General features: G+C 33.4%; 3 protein-coding genes across 11 annotated transcripts in view; 1 reads left to right on the top strand and 2 right to left on the bottom strand.

Moving 5' to 3' along the window:
- The window catches only part of LOC113403506 (uncharacterized protein), a 130,455-nt gene extending 124,753 nt beyond the window's left edge, over window positions 1-5,702 (top strand). For 4 of the 9 annotated variants that reach the window (XM_064218896.1, XM_064218892.1, XM_064218893.1 and 1 more), the window contains 9 exons: window positions 1,306-1,445; window positions 2,085-2,255; window positions 2,367-2,612; window positions 2,882-3,028; window positions 3,515-3,759; window positions 3,902-3,982; window positions 4,178-4,251; window positions 4,365-4,454; window positions 5,035-5,702. In XM_064218896.1, coding sequence (XP_064074966.1) covers window positions 1,306-1,445; window positions 2,085-2,255; window positions 2,367-2,612; window positions 2,882-3,028; window positions 3,515-3,759; window positions 3,902-3,982; window positions 4,178-4,251; window positions 4,365-4,454; window positions 5,035-5,261 — 1,421 coding nt within the window. In that variant the 3' untranslated portion in view covers window positions 5,262-5,702. The remainder of the gene's footprint in view (window positions 1-1,305; window positions 1,446-2,084; window positions 2,256-2,366; window positions 2,613-2,881; window positions 3,029-3,514; window positions 3,760-3,901; window positions 3,983-4,177; window positions 4,252-4,364; window positions 4,455-5,034) is intronic. The other 5 variants (XM_064218897.1, XM_064218899.1, XM_064218895.1 and 2 more) reach the window with 4 other exon arrangements.
- Window positions 5,703-8,539: 2,837 nt separating this feature from the next.
- On the bottom strand, window positions 8,540-12,741 carry LOC113403519 (uncharacterized). Its single transcript, XM_064218972.1, has 7 exons — window positions 11,932-12,741; window positions 11,586-11,733; window positions 10,751-10,912; window positions 10,565-10,658; window positions 10,225-10,383; window positions 9,331-9,401; window positions 8,540-8,727 (listed from the first exon to the last, which is right to left on the bottom strand). Exons 1-7 carry the CDS (start codon window positions 12,641-12,643, stop codon window positions 8,547-8,549), a joined length of 1,527 nt encoding a protein of 508 aa, XP_064075042.1. The 5' UTR covers window positions 12,644-12,741; the 3' UTR covers window positions 8,540-8,546.
- A 560-nt stretch (window positions 12,742-13,301) lies between these two features.
- LOC113403511 (intraflagellar transport protein 52 homolog) lies at window positions 13,302-18,730 on the bottom strand. The gene is made up of 9 exons (XM_026644093.2): window positions 18,553-18,730; window positions 17,820-18,037; window positions 17,300-17,435; window positions 16,628-16,776; window positions 16,012-16,160; window positions 15,455-15,602; window positions 14,910-15,013; window positions 14,324-14,465; window positions 13,302-13,704 (listed from the first exon to the last, which is right to left on the bottom strand). Exons 1-9 carry the CDS (start codon window positions 18,663-18,665, stop codon window positions 13,535-13,537), a joined length of 1,329 nt encoding a protein of 442 aa, XP_026499878.2. The 5' UTR covers window positions 18,666-18,730; the 3' UTR covers window positions 13,302-13,534.
- Window positions 18,731-18,996: the final 266 nt, after the last annotated feature.

The raw sequence follows: 18,996 nt of genomic DNA, 5'->3' as shown, positions 1-18,996 counted from the left end.
ATTGACTTAAGTAGTACACCTATATTTAACTGTATAGAGAGCTCATAGGTATGTAGTATATGTATGTACTTAGACATTAAGTGTAATAGGAAATGCCATCAATACTCATTTTAAAACAACAACAACATAATTGAGAAGATTATATTTTATTTAATCGCAGTAGAATTTCGGAAAACAGGTTTTAACTAGTTTGACATGTATGAGAGTAATTAAATGGAACTCACAAATGTCACTTCTATTGTAATCTATAATCCGAGGAGGTATCTATGTTCGTTTTACGTGACGTCCTAATTACAAGCATTCATCCAACATTTAGATATACGCTGGCTTTACTATAGAACAGATTTACAACTAAAATTTCACTAATAAAGTTTTAAAAATGTAATACTAGAATGTATACTCGCGTTAAATTTTCTAGGTTGAATACTATAACTACGAATTGCATGGTTCTTTATAAAAGGACTTTTTTAAACGGAATCGAATATAAAGATAAAAATGCTACTAACTAGAGAGCCTGTCATTTTATTCTTTTTACGTTAAAAACACCTTATTTTACAATATGTAGTAAAACCTATTTTATACTTAAGATATAGTTTTCGATAATGATCAATTCTCACATTGAAATGATTTTATAATTTAAAATGACGTAGTTATGTAATAATTTACACGTACTACACATAAACATTTTACGATTTTCATTCTACAATATCAATACTTTGATCCGTGGTGCAGATATCAAAAGAAATATTCATTTTAAATAATAATCTTTATTAAATAGCATTATGATGTACTGTTTTATAAAGTCGAGAATCTGTGTACTTATACTTGTCTATAACCAAGTATGCACTTATTACAGTAAATTTTTTAACTTATTATTAACAGTTATCTATAATATGCATATAAAAATATATTTGCAGTAAAAAACGAATACGAATATTTTATTTACCGCGCAATTCCAGTGACTGTGTACACACACAGTCACTGGAATTATATTATTATTATATTTATACACATATAAATAGTATTATATAACTAGAAGTAATTGATTTTTTTTAACATTCGTTATTTTAAAACAACGTAATAACATTAAATATATACGATTTCATCGAATCGATCGATAAAAAAATATATAATAAACTAATCGAAATATACAAACAAAGAAAAAAGTAGTTAGACACAAACATCTATTTAAAAAAACAAAAATATAAAAATGATACATAAAATCCTTTTCATTCAATTGTAAAATTTAATCAGTGTAAGTCATGACTAATTAACTCTACATTAACCCAGCGTTTTATTACACAGGCCGTAACGGTGACATGACAGAGAGCGGCACAGACAGCATGGCGGATCTATGGGCATCCTATCACAGCGCCCTGGGCTTGGGCAGTAAGCCCCCCAAACCGCCAACCCCTCTCGCTACCGGACACTCGGTGAGTTTTAAGGTTGAGCAACGTTTCATATATTTTCTTTTACTTATAAGGTTTCTATTTTATGGAGATCGAAGGCAGACAAGCAGGACGGGGTATTGATGGTAAATGGTCATTTTGCAAACAACAAAAAAGTATTATGACCAAGCCATATCAAGTATTGAATTATAAGGGTTCATTCAACCTTGACATTGAAACTGAACTATGAAAATTTACTAAACTATAATGATATTGATCATTCGTTTACGATAGCACGGCCATTGTTATTTTAATTGTGTCCTTTTTTTTCGTTTCGTTTTTATTTATATCGTTAACTATGTTGTAATCTAAATAACTACTCGTCTAAATAAATACATTTACACTGAAACAGCTGGCACGCATTATTCCAAGTCAATGAAGGCACATAAGATATAACTTTGATCGAAATACTAGAAAAAGTTAACACGTCTGTGGAGATATGATTATTTGTTAAAAAAAATACTCTAAGGAGTTCTTTATTTACAACGGTAAATAAAAATTATCGAAGATCACAGACTAAAAAAAATCTACATTAACACAACAACAAATAAATTTAACTAATTGTCAATTTCTTAAATAGTAAACGTAAAGACCAATTTTGCCTACTCTTGTAACACAGCAGAATAATATTCACAGAGTCCAATTCACATTGGGTCAGCAACACCAGTGGAACCAGCGTCTACCCACGATGAGACTTCATCATCAGATCGGACAAAAGACGATGATGACGGCGGAGCATCAGACGATGACAGTGATGATAGAGTTGATCCTCAACACCACGATCCGGAACGGCTAAAAGCGTTTAATGTAAGTTTACCTGCACTAATACAGAAATAATTATAGACTGTGATTTCGTAACAGTCAATACCTGCACTCAATAATATGCAGAGTGTAAAAAATTCAATGATTTTGTTTTAGATGTTCGTCCGTCTCTTCGTCGACGAGAATCTAGACAGAATAGTTCCTATTTCAAAACAGCCAAAGGAGAAAATTCAGGCTATAATAGACTCTTGCACTCGACAATTTCCGGAGTTCGCTGAGCGTGCCAGAAAGCGAATCAGGACATACTTGAAGAGTTGTAGGCGGAATAAGAAGGTGCGAGGTGACGGGCCCACAACCGGCAACGGGGGAAGCACTCCGTCTGGCAATGCCTGGGATACCGCGGTGAGGGTCCGATCTCTGCTTGATTTATATCTTAGTACTATTATTTTTGATTACATCCAATGAAAAATTATGAGTTATTGTTAAATCCAATATATGCTATAAAAATAACTTTTGATAAATTATGTATTATTATTATTACACAAAACGACCATTTATGTCATATACCTAAGAAAATATACTTGTCTGCCTTCTAAATCTAGGAAAATCTGACTTGATTTTCGATAAGATTAACATGAAAATGTATCTTATGTCTAATAACAACTCCGCAGGTACGCCCAACTCCCGCGCACCTGACGTCGGTACAGGCGGAGCACATCCTGGCGCAGGCGTGCGAGAACGAGAGCCTGAACGCGAAGCGCATGCGTCTCGGACTAGACCCTGTAAGCCAGCCAATGCCCACTGTGCCTACGCCTATGGTCAGTTTGACTTCGATTTGTAAAGCGAAAAAAAGACCCTTTTAATTTAAATGAAAATAAATACTTATAATTAATGAATTGGCGTGAATATATAAGCATATTGCTTGCAAGTTTTGTTATTTATTGCTTTTTTTTCTTGGAACAAAAAAAACGTCAATTTTTAATGGCATAGGCGAATGAGCCAGATGTTATTTTTTATTTCATTTAAAGTATTATTTTAATGGCAATGGCAAAGTATATATTTATAAAATATGAGTTAAATGTGTAACATTTGTATATAACTTTATATAAACAAGCATTAAATTGCTCTTAATGCAATGAAACGAAACCGTTAATTTTAAATATTTGGGGCATAGTACCCGATCGAAAGTTTATTAGAAAGAACATTCGAAACAATTTCGTATACGTATTCTTTAGAACTTTTACAGAACAAATGATACCAAAATTTTAATCAGTAAAACTATAAATAGTCCTCATTCGTCACAGGCCATCGACACAACAGCGACGTCGGCCGTGGCGTCGTCGTTCCTGAGCCTGTACAGCGGCGCCATGAGCAGCCCCGCCACGTCGGTGACGAGCTCGGCCAACACGACGCCGGCGAGCGCGCACGGCAAGGCGCCGCCCGACACCACGCGCCCGTCCGCCAGCCCCACGCTCGACAGCACGCTGCTCAACAACAACAGCTTGAAGCTGGACAACGCCAACGGGAACACTGGCAGCAAGACGGCCAGGTGGGCTAGCCGACCTTTGTCTTGCGTTTATATAATAATAGTTTTGATCAGTGTTATGTTTTATTATATATTTGTGGTATTACCAGTTAATGTTTTGGTTTGCATACTCGTATATATAATTGAAAAGAAATTATAATTACAGCCCTGCGTCATCTCCGGCACCATTATTCAGACCTACGTTCCCAAACACATTCGGGAACCCGCCGACATTCGGGAGACAGAGGTATTAAATATGAATTAATTTAATTAGTTATCATAATTAATAAAATATCGATTAATTTTAATTTCTATTTACGAGTTACCTGCTACTGGACTTTGCTAGAACACTGTATATTTCTCTGTTCTAATAAGCGATGTATATGTTGCTACATATATATCACTTATTAGAAGGCATTATATATAACTATTATTTTTACAGCTCAAGCACCAATCCCACGTCAGCACTTTCCAGTACTGCTCTTCTATCAACACTGACGGCTCTTCCACCAACTGGTACGAAAATATCATTGTTATTAATACCAGTTTCAATAATTACTCAAATACTTATAAATATTTTATATAGTAATATTGAACATGTTAATTTTTTAAATTGTTTTATATTCCAGGTGTTGGAGTAAACGCCGCAATGGCCGCCTATCAAAGCGCCCTGTTATCCGCAATGGCTGCGCACACGCACACATTCCCAAATTTGACAGGTTAGCTAACTATTTTCAAAAATATATTAAATATTTTTGAGTACAAGACAATCTTATTTTTTGTTTTTGATAATCCCAAAAGCTTTCCAATGTTATACTTACTTTAAAAAAGTATATTTTTCCGAGATATAAAGTACGTATATCCTATTCCAGACTATGATCTATCACTGTGCCAAAATTCACACGTCACATTAACAACCTGTAAATTTCCCACTGCTGGGCTAAGGCTTCTTCTCTTTTTGAAGAGAAGGTTTACAGCATATACCACGCTGCTCCAATGCGCGTTGGTGGATCCACATGTAGCAGAATTTCGTTAAAATTATACACATGCCGGTATCCTCACGATGGTTTCCTTCACCGCCGAGCACGAGATGAATTATAAACACAAGTTAACGTAATTAAATTGCCTGGGTTTGAGCTCGTAATCATCGGTTAAGATACACGTGTTCTAACCACTGGGCCATCTCGGCTCTCTAACATGTCGTCATCTCTAAATGAACCAATGAAGTTAAATTATATGTTAGAGTTAGAGTATCTGTTTAAAAACTTGAATATTCAATATTTCTTTCTCTCTCTCCAGCCCCAACAGACCTGTCGCTGAAAACATCTGTATCTACGCCCCTACACGCGACATCCACTTCATCATCTCTCTCAGGATCAGGATCGCAGAAGTCGCTTCTCTCCCACAAGCTATCCGGCGCTGAAGTTGGAGCTGTACGACAACTGATCACGGGATATCGTGAATCTGCTGCGTTTCTTCTTCGATCAGCTGACGAATTAGAGGCTCTGCTTTTAAACCAACCCTAGGACACACCTAAAACGTTGTCGGATCTATTCGGATTCAAATTCGGATATTTCTAAACGGACATAATGTGCAATGTGCGGATAAATTATTTCAAGTGATTTTGGCAGTTATTATATCTGTTTGAATAGAAAACTTTTAAGACCATAAGCTATATGAAATCAGCTGTTGTGTCAAAGTAAAATTATAAAGCTGTGGTCATATTGAAGCGAAATTACGTTAGGAATCCTAAAATATGGATTTGAAAATTAACAACTTTTGCGACTATCATGAAAATATTATATTATTATTGTACGACTTTATTTGCCATTCTATTAACAATAATATTATATGTATTGCGTCAGTGTTTGAGATACATTAATAGAATGACATCTACAATCGTCTTAAATATTAATTTAAATGACTTTGTTGCGTTGTTATGACATTTGTCTATGGGACATTGAAAACGAATTGCTTACTAAAATTTTTTAATGAGTAGATTCCGATTTGGAATTCTATTTTTCTTCATTGTATCTCAGAATAGTTTAGATATTATTATAATTACTTTTAAAATTTAGTATAAAAATATTTTCCTTTTTCAAATCTTATGTTTTTTTTTTTAAATAAAATATTAAATTGACGCTAAGAAAAAATAATTGAATGTAAACTAAATATGTACCATTATCTCGTCCTTCACGCGACCTGACGCAGGTCTAAAAATATAAATTAATATTAATTACCTGGATTTTAAGTTAATGTAAAACTTACTCGATTGCTTAAGCGTCCTATTCGATCTTGTTGTTCTGAAGTAATATAGAGAAATCATTCTTTAATTAAATAATTTCTAATTAGAATTACGAGTTTTGACAAAAAAAAAAGAATAACTATTCGGCGTTCGTACAAAGCTGCCATATTGTAAAAAGTGTTGCCATTCTAAACTCGTCGAAGAGTACAAAATTATTTTGTGTATATTTAGATGTAAGAAAAAAATCAGGGAGTTTTTAGCGTAAGGTCGAAAATTTTCTTGCCTGGTGCGATAGTTTAATGTTAAAAAAATTAATAGCGGGCAGCTGGATATATATTTGAAATCTTAAAATCTCGGTGATCGAAATACAACATTTCTCTTAAATAGTAAGTTTTAGTGTAACAGAGTCTAAAGTTAGATTTTAAATGGCATTCTAGATTTAAGAAGCACGAATTTATTTGTTGTTTTGTATTATACTAATAGTTCTGTAGTATTTACAAACAATTAATATATTTCTTATATATCTATATATAAATTTATTCAAAACACTGTATCGTGATTGGCTCCATCCAAAATTATTATTTTTATAGCATTTCCTTATTGCAACACTGATGTTTATTTTTAGTTTTAATATTTTTTATTATCTAAGACACTGTTTATGTTATGGTGTTGCTAGTTGTAATTTATGAAATATGCCAATGTTTTCGCTTTGCTCAGTACAATAAACAATATTTCGATCTAGTATATCTACTTGTTACCATAGATTATATGGCCAGGTACTTTAGGTAGGTTTAAAGTTAGATATTGCTTACAGTGTACAAAATAAGGTTTAACATTTTATTGTAAAAAAAAAAACAAATATATCAGACCTCTTTCTCAGTGAAAAAAAAACGATTCTGGGCCTAAAATTTTGTTGTAAATTTTGAGATACCTCGTAACGTTATTCGATTCCGTTGTTAGATAAGGTAAGTTCGACATTTTCGTCTATTTTAATTTTATTATATTTAATTTCCGGCCAGTTCTTATTATCTTCTCTTCATGCAATAGTGTAATAGACAATAGTTTTCGTTAATAAGTTAATACATACATATAATAGATGATAATTCAATGATAAACGCTTATTTCTTTGCTAATGGTGACTGTGGATTTTTGATTTTGTGACGCAATAATCGAATCATATTGAAATTTTGGCCAATTACGAATGGCTAATACTATAATATTGATATCCAAAGTGACGTTTAACGTAAAGTAATATAAAAGCAGAATAAATATCTCGCATTCTTTGACTGATTTCATTGAAAGAAGACTACAAACATTTAAAACAATAAAATGGAATATCAAATCAATTTTCGAATTAAGTACAAAATAATATTCTTGACTTTTGTGAAAAAAAATATTTTTTTTTATTTTTTAGTGAAACGTCAAACTGTGTGTTTTTGTGTTTCAACAAAATTGGATACCATACAAATTATAAATTACAGCCACCCACTGTTATTATATATAATTTTGCAGCCTAATCACACATTTAAACAAATTAATAAATTAACAGTACACAATATTTTTAAAACAAGCTTCTGTTGACCATTGTACTCTACAATCTTTCTTCTGGAGTTAACAGGGTTATGCTTGTTAAGCAAAGCTAGTTAAAAATGCATTTTCGTCAGAACTGAACCAACATGAGAAATTCTAACTCCGTAGGATAGAGGAAACTGTTTAATTCAGTTTGACCTAAACAAACACATTAACAAACATCGCAGGTTAAATAAGGGCGGTGTTGAACTGTATCTACACACTGGTCACAAATCACGTCAAAAATGCTGCAGTCACTAAACAGAATGTACAATACTTTTCCACTTTGCCAGTTTATCTCAATAGAAATAAAGCTTATGCAAGTTTTTATAAAATTGTAAATTCACTTTTGAATACGAAAAATTGCCAAAGAAAACGAATTGATTATTAATTCATTGTATTTCTATACATAATTTTTATTAAGTTTCTTAATTAATTGTAAGTTTAATTTTGAATTAGTTTTCAGTCATTCCAGTTTTTTTTTTCTAAAACATTCGGTGCATTAGGAAGAAAAACAGTAGTCCTTGTAAATGGAGAATGTAAAAAATAATGATTAGAATATTATAAAAAAAGTTGATTAGAAATATGTAAACGTTGATGTTGGATAACGAAAAATGGATGATGAAAAAGTTAAGATGAATTTGTTAGACATTAAAATATATTATTATTAGAGATGTATAAATGGTTTACGATTATTATTAATTTGATAGTAATACAGATGTGGAGAAAATACAAAATGGCGATTGTTACTATAAACGATATGAGAAATTTAGTTATAATTTTTGCAATTTCAAAATGTGAGTTTTACAATTTTGAAAAAGAAAATATTAAATATGCTCATATACAAATAAAAATTGTTTTATTTATAATCATATTACTTTATTTAGAAAAATATATTTACTATAAAATACAATAAACATATTGTAATGTACGAACAAATATTTATATAATGTGTCGATGTTGGTGTAGCCCCAAATATTTATATATATTTTTTACATTAAAACGTCGCGATCGTTTCGGTATTTGAGGTAGTTTCTGCATTCACGGCAATGTAACGATCCGGATATGGGTAGAAACGTTTATCCGACATCAGGTAGTGAGTAGCATTCGTTATAAACTCAAGATTAGTACGTGACGCTAGGTAAGAGAACATTGCTGGAAACCGTTCCGTACCACACCTGCAATTAAGTACATTTTATATTATTTTTATTTAATCCTAACTGATTAAATACTCATATAATATATATATATATATATTTAAATAATTATAAATAGTGTCAATTAAGGACTGACGACGTAACGACGACGAATAAAATTCAGGCTATGCAAAGGACTGTGAAAGGCTTTTGGAGTAGGCACTTTATTTATGGTTAAGTTAATCACTGAATGTACATCAATGAATACTCGTATCGAATTTTATTTCTATGGTCTTTTACGTAGGTGAACGGATAAATGGACCATCTGATGGTGGTCACCACCGGCCATAGACATTAGTACTGTAAGAAATATCGAACATTACTGACATCGCCAATATACCACCAACCTTGGGAGCTTAAATGTCATGTCCCTTGTGCCTGTAGTTACACTGGCTTCACACCCTTCAAACTCTTCGCCCTTTGTGTTCCGGACACAACAACCATGAACGACAACAATGAAATCATCACCAATGTCGTAAATCTGTACTCAAGCCAAAAATTATTATTATTTATCACAGTTTTGTTCGTCCATGTGTTTCGTAACATACAACCATAATAGTATTCGCTTGAATGTTTTGTACTTACAGCTTTCGGATACCCCAAGAGGCAAGTCCCCACAAAATTCCATCACTCACTGCCGGTGCTCCCGTATCACGCTGTTAAAAAGATATTTCTGTATTATATAGTTTTATATTGGTTGCTCTATAAATGTACATAATTAATCTATCTAATATATTTCTATTTAGGTTGTCGGGCTGGCAAATAGCCCACCTGATGGTAAATGTTCACCACAGGCCATAGACATTTTCACTTTAAAAAACATTAACCATAAATTTCATAATCAACGCGCCAACGTTTGAAATTAAGATTTTATTTCCTTTGTGTGCGTGTGCGTGTAATTACACTGGTTCACCGACATTTCAAACCGAATCACAATAATACAACTTAATAAACAGCACTACTTCTCTTTAGCGAAAACCGACCAACCCTCTCATCACTATTTCAAGCGATAATGCTGGGTACCAGGAGCCCAGACGGGCTTTCACAAAACTCTACAACTAAGTGTCGGATGAAGCTCAAACAGCGGTATGTGTTATCATAATCACGTCGATCGATCAGTGAAGTTGAGCTCAATTGTTAAGGATCTCACGAACAGTTCTGTTTATATTTGAATTCCTGGGTTTAAAACCATTTATACGAATATATCTGCTTAAGTCAATTGTTTGATTCTTATTTTGATGTCTCCAATTTATCAGTTGTATGGACATCAATCTTAGACTAATCTCAGAAACTAATTATAATTACAGTAAACTTTTTTGCAATAAAATCGAAGCGAAATCAATTGCCATCGCAACCACATATATTATAGTCATATTCGGAAATACAACAACCTTTTCAAATGGTTCATTGGCGCTGGAGGATGTGGACGTTAATGGGCTCATGGACCGACGTAGGCAACTTAATTAAGTATACACTCACCGTACAAGGCGCTCGTCGGCCAGTCTGAGCGACGCATATAAAGTTACGCGTAACAGCGACTCCGAAGCGTTGTGTGATATTGTTACACTTTTCGTGATCTATCAGTATTGCGTGATACACTTGTAGTGAAACAGCGACTGTATGAAATATACCGTCTCGCTGTTGAAGTAATTTGAAATAAGTAAACTTCGCAACTTATTTAACTTTAAAATAAAAAAAAATGTATTATATACAGTATCGCTTATGTATTATTATAATTTTTGCTGCTTTAATGCAGAACAAAAGTAAATCCAACTCCGACAAAATATTGCCTTAATTCAAAAATGTGTATAAATCTCACTCTATCAGATCCCCAGCTGGTCACCCAAACATCTTCAAAAGCCGGCCACATAGCACGATTTGGAAGATCTACGCCGTGGACTTTATCTGAAAATCTGGCATAAGAAATTATAGAGGCAAAAAAATCCTCATTAATTAAAACATTTTCATCATTCTAATTGCAACAAATTTGAATACTTCGTCATACTTAATATTTCTGTCCAAAAGTAATAACGCGACATCATGGTCGGGTTGACTTCGGATGTTCCACCCGGGGTGTTTCACGACCTCTTGGATTTTCGCGACCTGGCCTCCCCTCGCCATGTGTCTGGTACCAGCTCTTATACGCATACGACTTACACTCCGGGCTCTGATCAGAAATATAGGAAGTCAATTCAAAATACTCTTAATAGTCGTGAATTTTATTTATATAAATACTACTTGGTGGTACCACTCACATCATCAGATATTCTAGCAACAAACGGCAATACTTCGTATCATTGTGTTCTGGTTTGAAGAATGAATAAGCCAGTTTAACTACGGGCTCAAGGGACATAATATCTTGGCTCACAAGATTGTTGGCGTATTGAGGATGGCCGGTGACGATCATTTACCATCCGCGATTTACCCGTCCGCCTACTTACATCATACAAAACAAAAAAAGGTCCAACTCTATAGGCTAATAATTGTTGCACATAATGCATTGATTTTACACAATCTAACAGATGAGACGGATATACTTTATTAATTTAACCAGTATCCGTTGTTTGTATACACTTGCAATCTGCAAGCTCAGACAAAGTAACGACGATTGTTGATTTAATTTGTAAAAAGACCAAGATTACGCTTTCAATGTCAATAAAATTTCATTGCAAGTGCTTAATCGAGAAGGAAATTTCAAGAAAAACTTTTAAGAGGGAAAGAAAAACTGGCTTGCAATTGGCAGACCACAGTAAAAAAATCTAAAAACATACTTCATTCGGTTTCTCCGTTAAATCAATTTAAAAACATATTCGTATGTCATAATGTTGACTATGACTTACTTCCAAACACAATTCGCAGTTGTGATTACGAGACGCGGGTTCAACAAAGCACCCGCGCACCAGTGCTCGTTACCCTTCTGAATTGAAACCACATAAGGATAGTCCTGTATCATGGCGTCCTTCCCGGCTATTAAACGTCTGCTTATTGCTATGAAAACGAATACAAAACATATTTATCTTTTCTTATATTTTTTAAATAATTTACTTTTGTTTTTTATATGGTTCACAAATTAATATTGTATGTATAGGTGGTATTTTTTTTTTATATTGACTCTCGATTGTAAAGTAAAATCCGTGATACTTTGATTATTATTTATTTATTGTGACAACATTACATCGAATTTACCTTTTCTTTCTTGATTTCGATTATCTCTTTGTCTTTTCGCAATTTTATTTTTGTTTTGCTTTACGATTCTTTTCTTTGATTGTATTTTGGCGGTGTTATTGTCTCTTCTTGTATATTTTAGATGAACGGTCGATCGCTTCTTTTGTTTATGTTTTTTGACTTCCAAGTTATTATCCTTCTGGTGCCCTTGTCTTGCTACTTTTTTAACTTTGGATGAATTTTTGATTTTTCTTAAACGCCTCGGTTTATTTTTACGTTCGTCTTTTATCGTTTTTCGGTTGATTCTTCTATTCAAATCGGTTTCATTTGCAATGTCCTTTACTTCTGTATCGTTCTTGATGGATCTTTTGCCTCTGAAAACTGCCGAACTGTATTCAGGTAAAACTTTTTTAACTCTTGCTTTCCGGTCAGGTAAAATATCTCCTACAAAATATGTAGTAGCAGGATATTTTAATATACTTTTCTCTGGTATAGGGGGGAATACAGTGTAAGATTGATTTTGTAGATGCTTCATCACGACATTTCTTCTACGACTTTCCAAGGATTGTAAATTTTCGAATTTTCTGGCATTTATTATTTTTATGTTATTCTGTTTTAACACTTTCTTCGGATTTGTTAAAGATTTAATAATTATTTTCGTATCTTTCAAATTATCACATTTTATTGTAATATATATTGCCGTAAGAATTACTATGCCAAGTAATGTTTTCATGTTTGCATACTGAAATGCAACATCGAGTTCATACAATAAATCTTTTACGACATTTTTATGTATTTCTTAAAAGAAGTCGATGATTGAAATTTCGTTCCGCAGTAATTTTACTTCTGGTTTTATTCAAATCTTTTCCTCTTACTGGTGCGCTTTAAATGAAAAACTCTTAATAAATTAATTTCTGTATTGGTTTTCTTTTTTAAGTTAACAATATTTATAATTAACGTACCTATTAATCCTAAATGTAGTTACTTAATACTTACAAAACACATATCAAATTATAATTTAAAAATTTCATAAATCAATCAAATCTTAGTTAAAATCTATTTTAGTATGGTATCTTATAGAGAAGTTAATTTTATAATTTCTAAACTAAAAGCAAAATATATCTGTTTATTGATATTTTAAATTCGTAATGGACGTGGACGAGGATGGATATAGACCTAGGAGACGACCAAAGAAACGATGGATGAATTGTGTGAAAGTCAATATGGCTAGAAAGATTTTTACTTGTGAGATGACGTCAGACGGAGAAGTTATGGAAGAAGAAGACATGCTATGCCGACCCCAAATAAAAAGGGATAGGGGTAGGAGGATGGAAATAAATTAAGGACACAACTGACAAAAATTAAACAACCAACATTGAATAATTAAAGCTCTGAATATCGTTGGGTCGTTGGGGTAATAGATAATACCGCGTCTAATCGATTTTCTTGGAAAGGGAACTCGATTTAATCTTCAATAGTTCGCAAGACAAAGCCCGTATAACATTTTCGTTGCCATTACATATCTGACAATAGGAACACGCTAGTGTCATCAAAAAAACTGTTAAATATTTGCTTAAGATAAAAGTGCCCTTAGCCCAGCAGTGAAAGTTTACAGTCTGTTTTTTCAATCTCTTGGCGCGATTTTCTTGAAGGTAGCGAGTTGTACAGCAAGTTGGTGTAAAATCTGCTTTCCAGCTGGTGCGTCGTCTGATGATATCGCTCGCGAGAGCCGCACGGCGCGACCACATTCCCGGACGAAATATTCCAATTCGTTGTCCAGTTGACGACCATCACCTTTGACGGGAAATAAAAACAAAAGTCAATAGACTTATGGTAGACGCTCAACAAATTTCATCCGTCATCTGCGGCTAAGATCAAAGTAAAAAAATAAAATTAAAATTAAAAAAATATTAAAGCTACGACTGCGTAGCATTCATGTTACAAAATGTTTTCTAAACAACTCGTTATGATCTTCGCATAATGATATTACTCATAATATTATATATAATAATCGTCTTTAACCTAAAATAATTACGTAAACTAAAGTTTTAATTTAATAACAACAACAACCATATTAAAAATACAACGATACTGCATATAAACTAACATACTACGTAAGGTAAAGGTTTATTAATTGTTCTTTGTTGACAACTCTTATAATTATATTTGGTGCGTCATAATAAATCACTAACTCTTTTAAGCATCTTTATTTTAAACCCAGACTGAGGTTTGACTTTTGTATTACACCAATTGACTTTTAATATATTTGACGTCAACCGTTTACTGGGATGAGCGAGCGATACAAGTTAATTCAATTTTGACTACATGATTAAACAATTGCTGAATACTTCAGAACGGCAAAGTTACATGACGCTAACGACGAAAAATGTATTAGAATGAAACGTCCTCCTACCTTGACACATCCTCACATTAAGTGGCTGCAAGCATTTATTGGCAAGTCTAGCGAGCTGTGACCGTTCGGAGCTAAAGGCTTCGTCGAGATCGAAGAGTTCCAATGGAGGAGGCGGGGGTTCTCTGAACGTTGGTGAAAATACCTTTGACAAAAATTATTACTATAATATTGACGTTATTAGTCATGGCAATATAAATATCATATATAAAATCTTGGTGTGAACCTTTTTTGGCGGTAGCACTTAAAACAATACTTAATATTTTTGTAATCCGGTTGGAAGGATGAGTGAGCCAGTATAACTACAGGGACAAGGGACATAAAATCTTAGTTCCCAAGGTTGGTGGCGCATTTGCGATATAATGGTTAATATTTCTTACAGTGCCAATGTATATGGACAAAGGTGATCACTCCAACAAGAAACCGTCCGCATCTTAATAATAATATGTGTACGAGTAAAATTTTATTATCTTTTTAGAATTTCTTACTGAGAAACTTTTCAAGTAGGTATTTGGTATTAGATAATATTTAGGTATATTTACAATTCTTTAGGCTGTACTTGATTATGGAATCGATTGGTTGAACTTACAGCTAATTGCAATGGTGGAAATGGTGTTTCAAACTGAGGCGCTATTAATCTCAGAGGTTCATGTTTGACTCCTAACTCTCCATACAGCCCTAGTACTTCAGGAACTGAAAAGAACAGATCACGAGTTACAATTCGTATAACCAAGTCTATTTTTACTACTTGTCCTCGTGGGTCGTTGCAAGATGTTATACAATATATATAATTTTTCAATAAATAATCTAATTACTAGTAAAGCAAAATAAAATTCATGGAATTCGACTGGTAATCAACAACAAAAACCGTTTTTATGTAAAAAATGTAAGCATTTTGTACATAAACTTTAGAAACTTTAGTCTGATACAAATCCTACTTCAAAATGTTTTTTTCGGTAATTTTTTTCCGCCACTGTACTCTGTGTTAAGATTCAAAGTACTGATCGCATTAGTACAAAAAGATCGACTCGAAAAATAGAGTATTTCCATGCAATTATACCATCAGACGTTTTCTTTAAAAAAGGGTTTAATTAAACCCAAAGAAGATTCGTGCGAGGATGTTAAAATACTCACGATGTGATAGGTTTAACGAAAACAGTCTCCAAGTGAAGAGCGCGTGTGGATGTAAGGGCGCTAAACGAGGAGGCGGAGCGCTCGCTGGCTCTGGGAGTAGTATAGAACTCAACCACAGCGTGTCGCCTAATGTACGATACTCATTTATCTGAAATTTAGAAGAATTTGGATACATTCTTGAAATTAATTACTTAAAAGTAGTATTCAAATCACACTTTTATTTATTTATATTATTTATTAATTAAACATAAAACAGTCCGACTGTTTTATGTTTAATTTGACTCATAATTTCGATATCCCTTTGGACTTTAAATAATAAACTTTCTATCAAGAGCAATTGTTCAATATATTATGTTTAGAGAATATATAAATTTTTATATTCCTAGAACTTTGTGCCTCTTATTTTATAGGCAATGTGCTTATAAATAAATAAGTATATATTCGGTTAATCGTCCAGACTCCTTCTTTTGTTTTTTGAGAGGGAGATAAAAATAATGACGGTAAATAAAAAAATATTCGGTATTTGCAAGAAAAAACAAGACAAAGAGGATAATTACATCAGGATCTTCCGCGTCCACAGGATTTAAATATAAATCGGCGACACCGCCGAGATTGTTGAAGATCAGTTCTCGGATGAGGTCGTTACATTCGCTCTCTAAATACTGATCGGCGAAAAAATGTCCAGAGCCGATAACGAAGAGTTTACCTGTTAAATAATTGAGTTGCTTATTGAGAATTATAAAAAAAAATTGATTACGATATCGGTCTTTTTTAGTAGAAAAAAAACAGATGTTACAACATTTACAAAACTATCTTGTCTTGTACACTTAGTTCAATAAAATTGCCTATTGGCGGGCCGAGTATTATTATTTGACATCTACCAACTTATCTAACGAACTAACGTTGTACGTAATTCACTTGACATGGTCGTGTAATATAATATGTACTACACCAAATCAATATTTAGGATATAAGAGTTATCTACCTTTACACAAAATATTAAAAGCAGGAACTATAGATAGAGCCAATATTCGCTTTTTGATACCCTTGAAGTGTAATGAATAACTAAAATTGGATGAAAACATCTAATTTCATTATTTTTCATATTTCTCGGCCGTGGTCAAAATCGGTCAGGAGTACATCATCATCTCAAGATTTCAGCTTATGAATTACCTGCACTCTTCTCTGAAACATACATTGCAGCGACCGGCCTCTTCATAGGATAACATACGTCGCTGCTGGATAAGATGGCTGCCGCTGGCTTTTTTATAGTCAGGGTTGCTCCGTACGGATACACAAAGTTAGGTGTTGGTGGATCTTCTCTGAAATATAAAAAAATCGTAAAGTAATGGTAGACACACCTGTGAAAGTACCCAAATTTACTCGGGTTTTGTGTAAGACCGTCTCGCTAAATATCATCCATCATCGTGTAGTTTACTGCGAAATGGCAATATTTAGTATTGCTGCTTTGAATATTTAGTGCAAACCGGATATGAAGGGCGAGTAAGCCAGTGTAACTACAGACACAAGGGACATAACATGTTAAGTCTCAAGATAGGTCCATCGGGAGGCCGATTGTGCAAAAAAATATTCCTCTGCAAGTCAATTTTTTAGCGGAGTAGGTCATAGAGAGCTTGAATCAGTAGTAGTGTTCTTTCGCAAGAAAAGTATCAAATAAAAAGGATTCCACATGCTGATTGATGAACGTACCATAGGTTATACGAGTATAATTATGTAAAATTTAATTATTTTTATTAATGAGAGAGTACCCAGAGTGTATACGAAAAGTGTATTTCGATGTCTGAGCTAAATAAGTCGCTTTTTTACGATCACAACGTTACTCACAAGAAATCGTCTGATTCACTGATGTAATTCGGCATCTTCATGATGTATTTTTGAACAGCCCTGTTTAGAATTCCGTTTGATATGTGACATTCCTTCGGATGATAAAATTTGTGATATTGAGCTCGAATAACGCAATCTGAAAGATCATAACAAATGTATGTAAAATATATATTTAAATTCGGGAAATGTCACTCGAATTCAGTTTCGGCGGCCAAAAAACATGAAATGCACATGAAATAGTATAATGCACAAACACAGGTAAACTCTCTATTTCTTCTCTCATAGTCGAATGGAACGTCAATCGGCTTCAGGTGCTTTCGACGTATGAAAGTGTAAGTACTGCGAACTTCACCTGGCTGCTATTGTGAATCAATCATAATAATAAAAAAAACAAGAGCTATCATCTGTACGACCGGGCTAAAGGCGTATCGCTAGGCTAACGAGGTCGTTGACAAAATAAAGTTATTTAATATGTACATAAGTATCAAATGTACAAAACTAATGAACTTATAATAAATACCGTTATTGACGACAATTCCGTACTCCTCCAGGAAAAAGTTTATGTTGGTATTCATCCTTTCCTCCCCCCCATCCGTCATCATCACCAGTACCGAATCCCCTCGCTCTACCATCATTTTTAGAGCAGACAATTCGTCGTCTGTGAACGCGTTCTGTGGCCCCGGTATAACCAATACTTTAACATCTTGAAGTATGCTAGGAGACAATTCTTCACGATTGCTAAAATATTAAAATAACTGTTAAGTTAGTGAGTTAATTCTTAAATAGAAAGACAGTTTTATTAAATATTTACAGTAGTTCATTTTCGTGCTTCTCACTAAGATATTACGATTAAACTTAAGTTTTTTTTTTAATTTATATATTAATAAAACATATCTATATACATAAATATTATATCTACAATTCTATACATAGAGCAAGTTATTCAGTGGATATAACACGTGGAATTTAGCCGAATCCAGATAAGCACCACTATGATTGTGGCTCCAATCATCAATATCTGTCTCCGTATCTTAATAGGCATGACTTTCAAATGTTTCTGTTTTACATAGCGCCTATCATCCAGCATGCTGTTCTAGTCCAGTTGAATTTTGAATACATCCGAAGGAGGGGTCGTCAGCCGCACCACTTTCAAGTTTCTGCCCTATTTCAGAAAAATCGTACATCTGGGGCTGAATGTGCCTACCAGTACCTTCGCTGTTAATTATATTAAATGTATAGACAAATAAACTCACATCATGACCTTCCACGCAGTTTTTAATTTCCGATGGAGCATCTTATAGTTCTCATTAATTTTGAAAAGTTCATTTTTTGATATATCGAAGAGAATAGTGTCGATTGTTTTCATTTTTACGACTATATTATTGTTACGTTAATTTCCAATAATTATAAGTTTATAAATAAAGTTTTCATGTCAATATTCGACGTTAATACGTTTGTTTTGTTTTTTCGTTGCTTAGCAACGTTAGGCGTCGGTGCCTAGATTAAATACACAAATATTATACATATGTCGTAATGTTCATTTAAAAAAGTCTATACCACTATAAACTTCAGTTGACGCCATTCATGGGACTTTGAATTTGCGTGCAGACTAGGTGATTGTCGCTGTAACGGCGTTGGCGGACAAAATGAAAATTAATTTTGTTGAAGTATTCAAAGTCAAAAAAAAAAACGGACAA

The sequence above is a fragment of the Vanessa tameamea genome, chromosome 25, assembly GCF_037043105.1.
Source record: "Vanessa tameamea isolate UH-Manoa-2023 chromosome 25, ilVanTame1 primary haplotype, whole genome shotgun sequence".
Classification (NCBI taxonomy): Eukaryota; Metazoa; Arthropoda; class Insecta; order Lepidoptera; family Nymphalidae; genus Vanessa; species Vanessa tameamea.
This window is presented reverse-complemented; position numbering and strand designations above follow the sequence as displayed.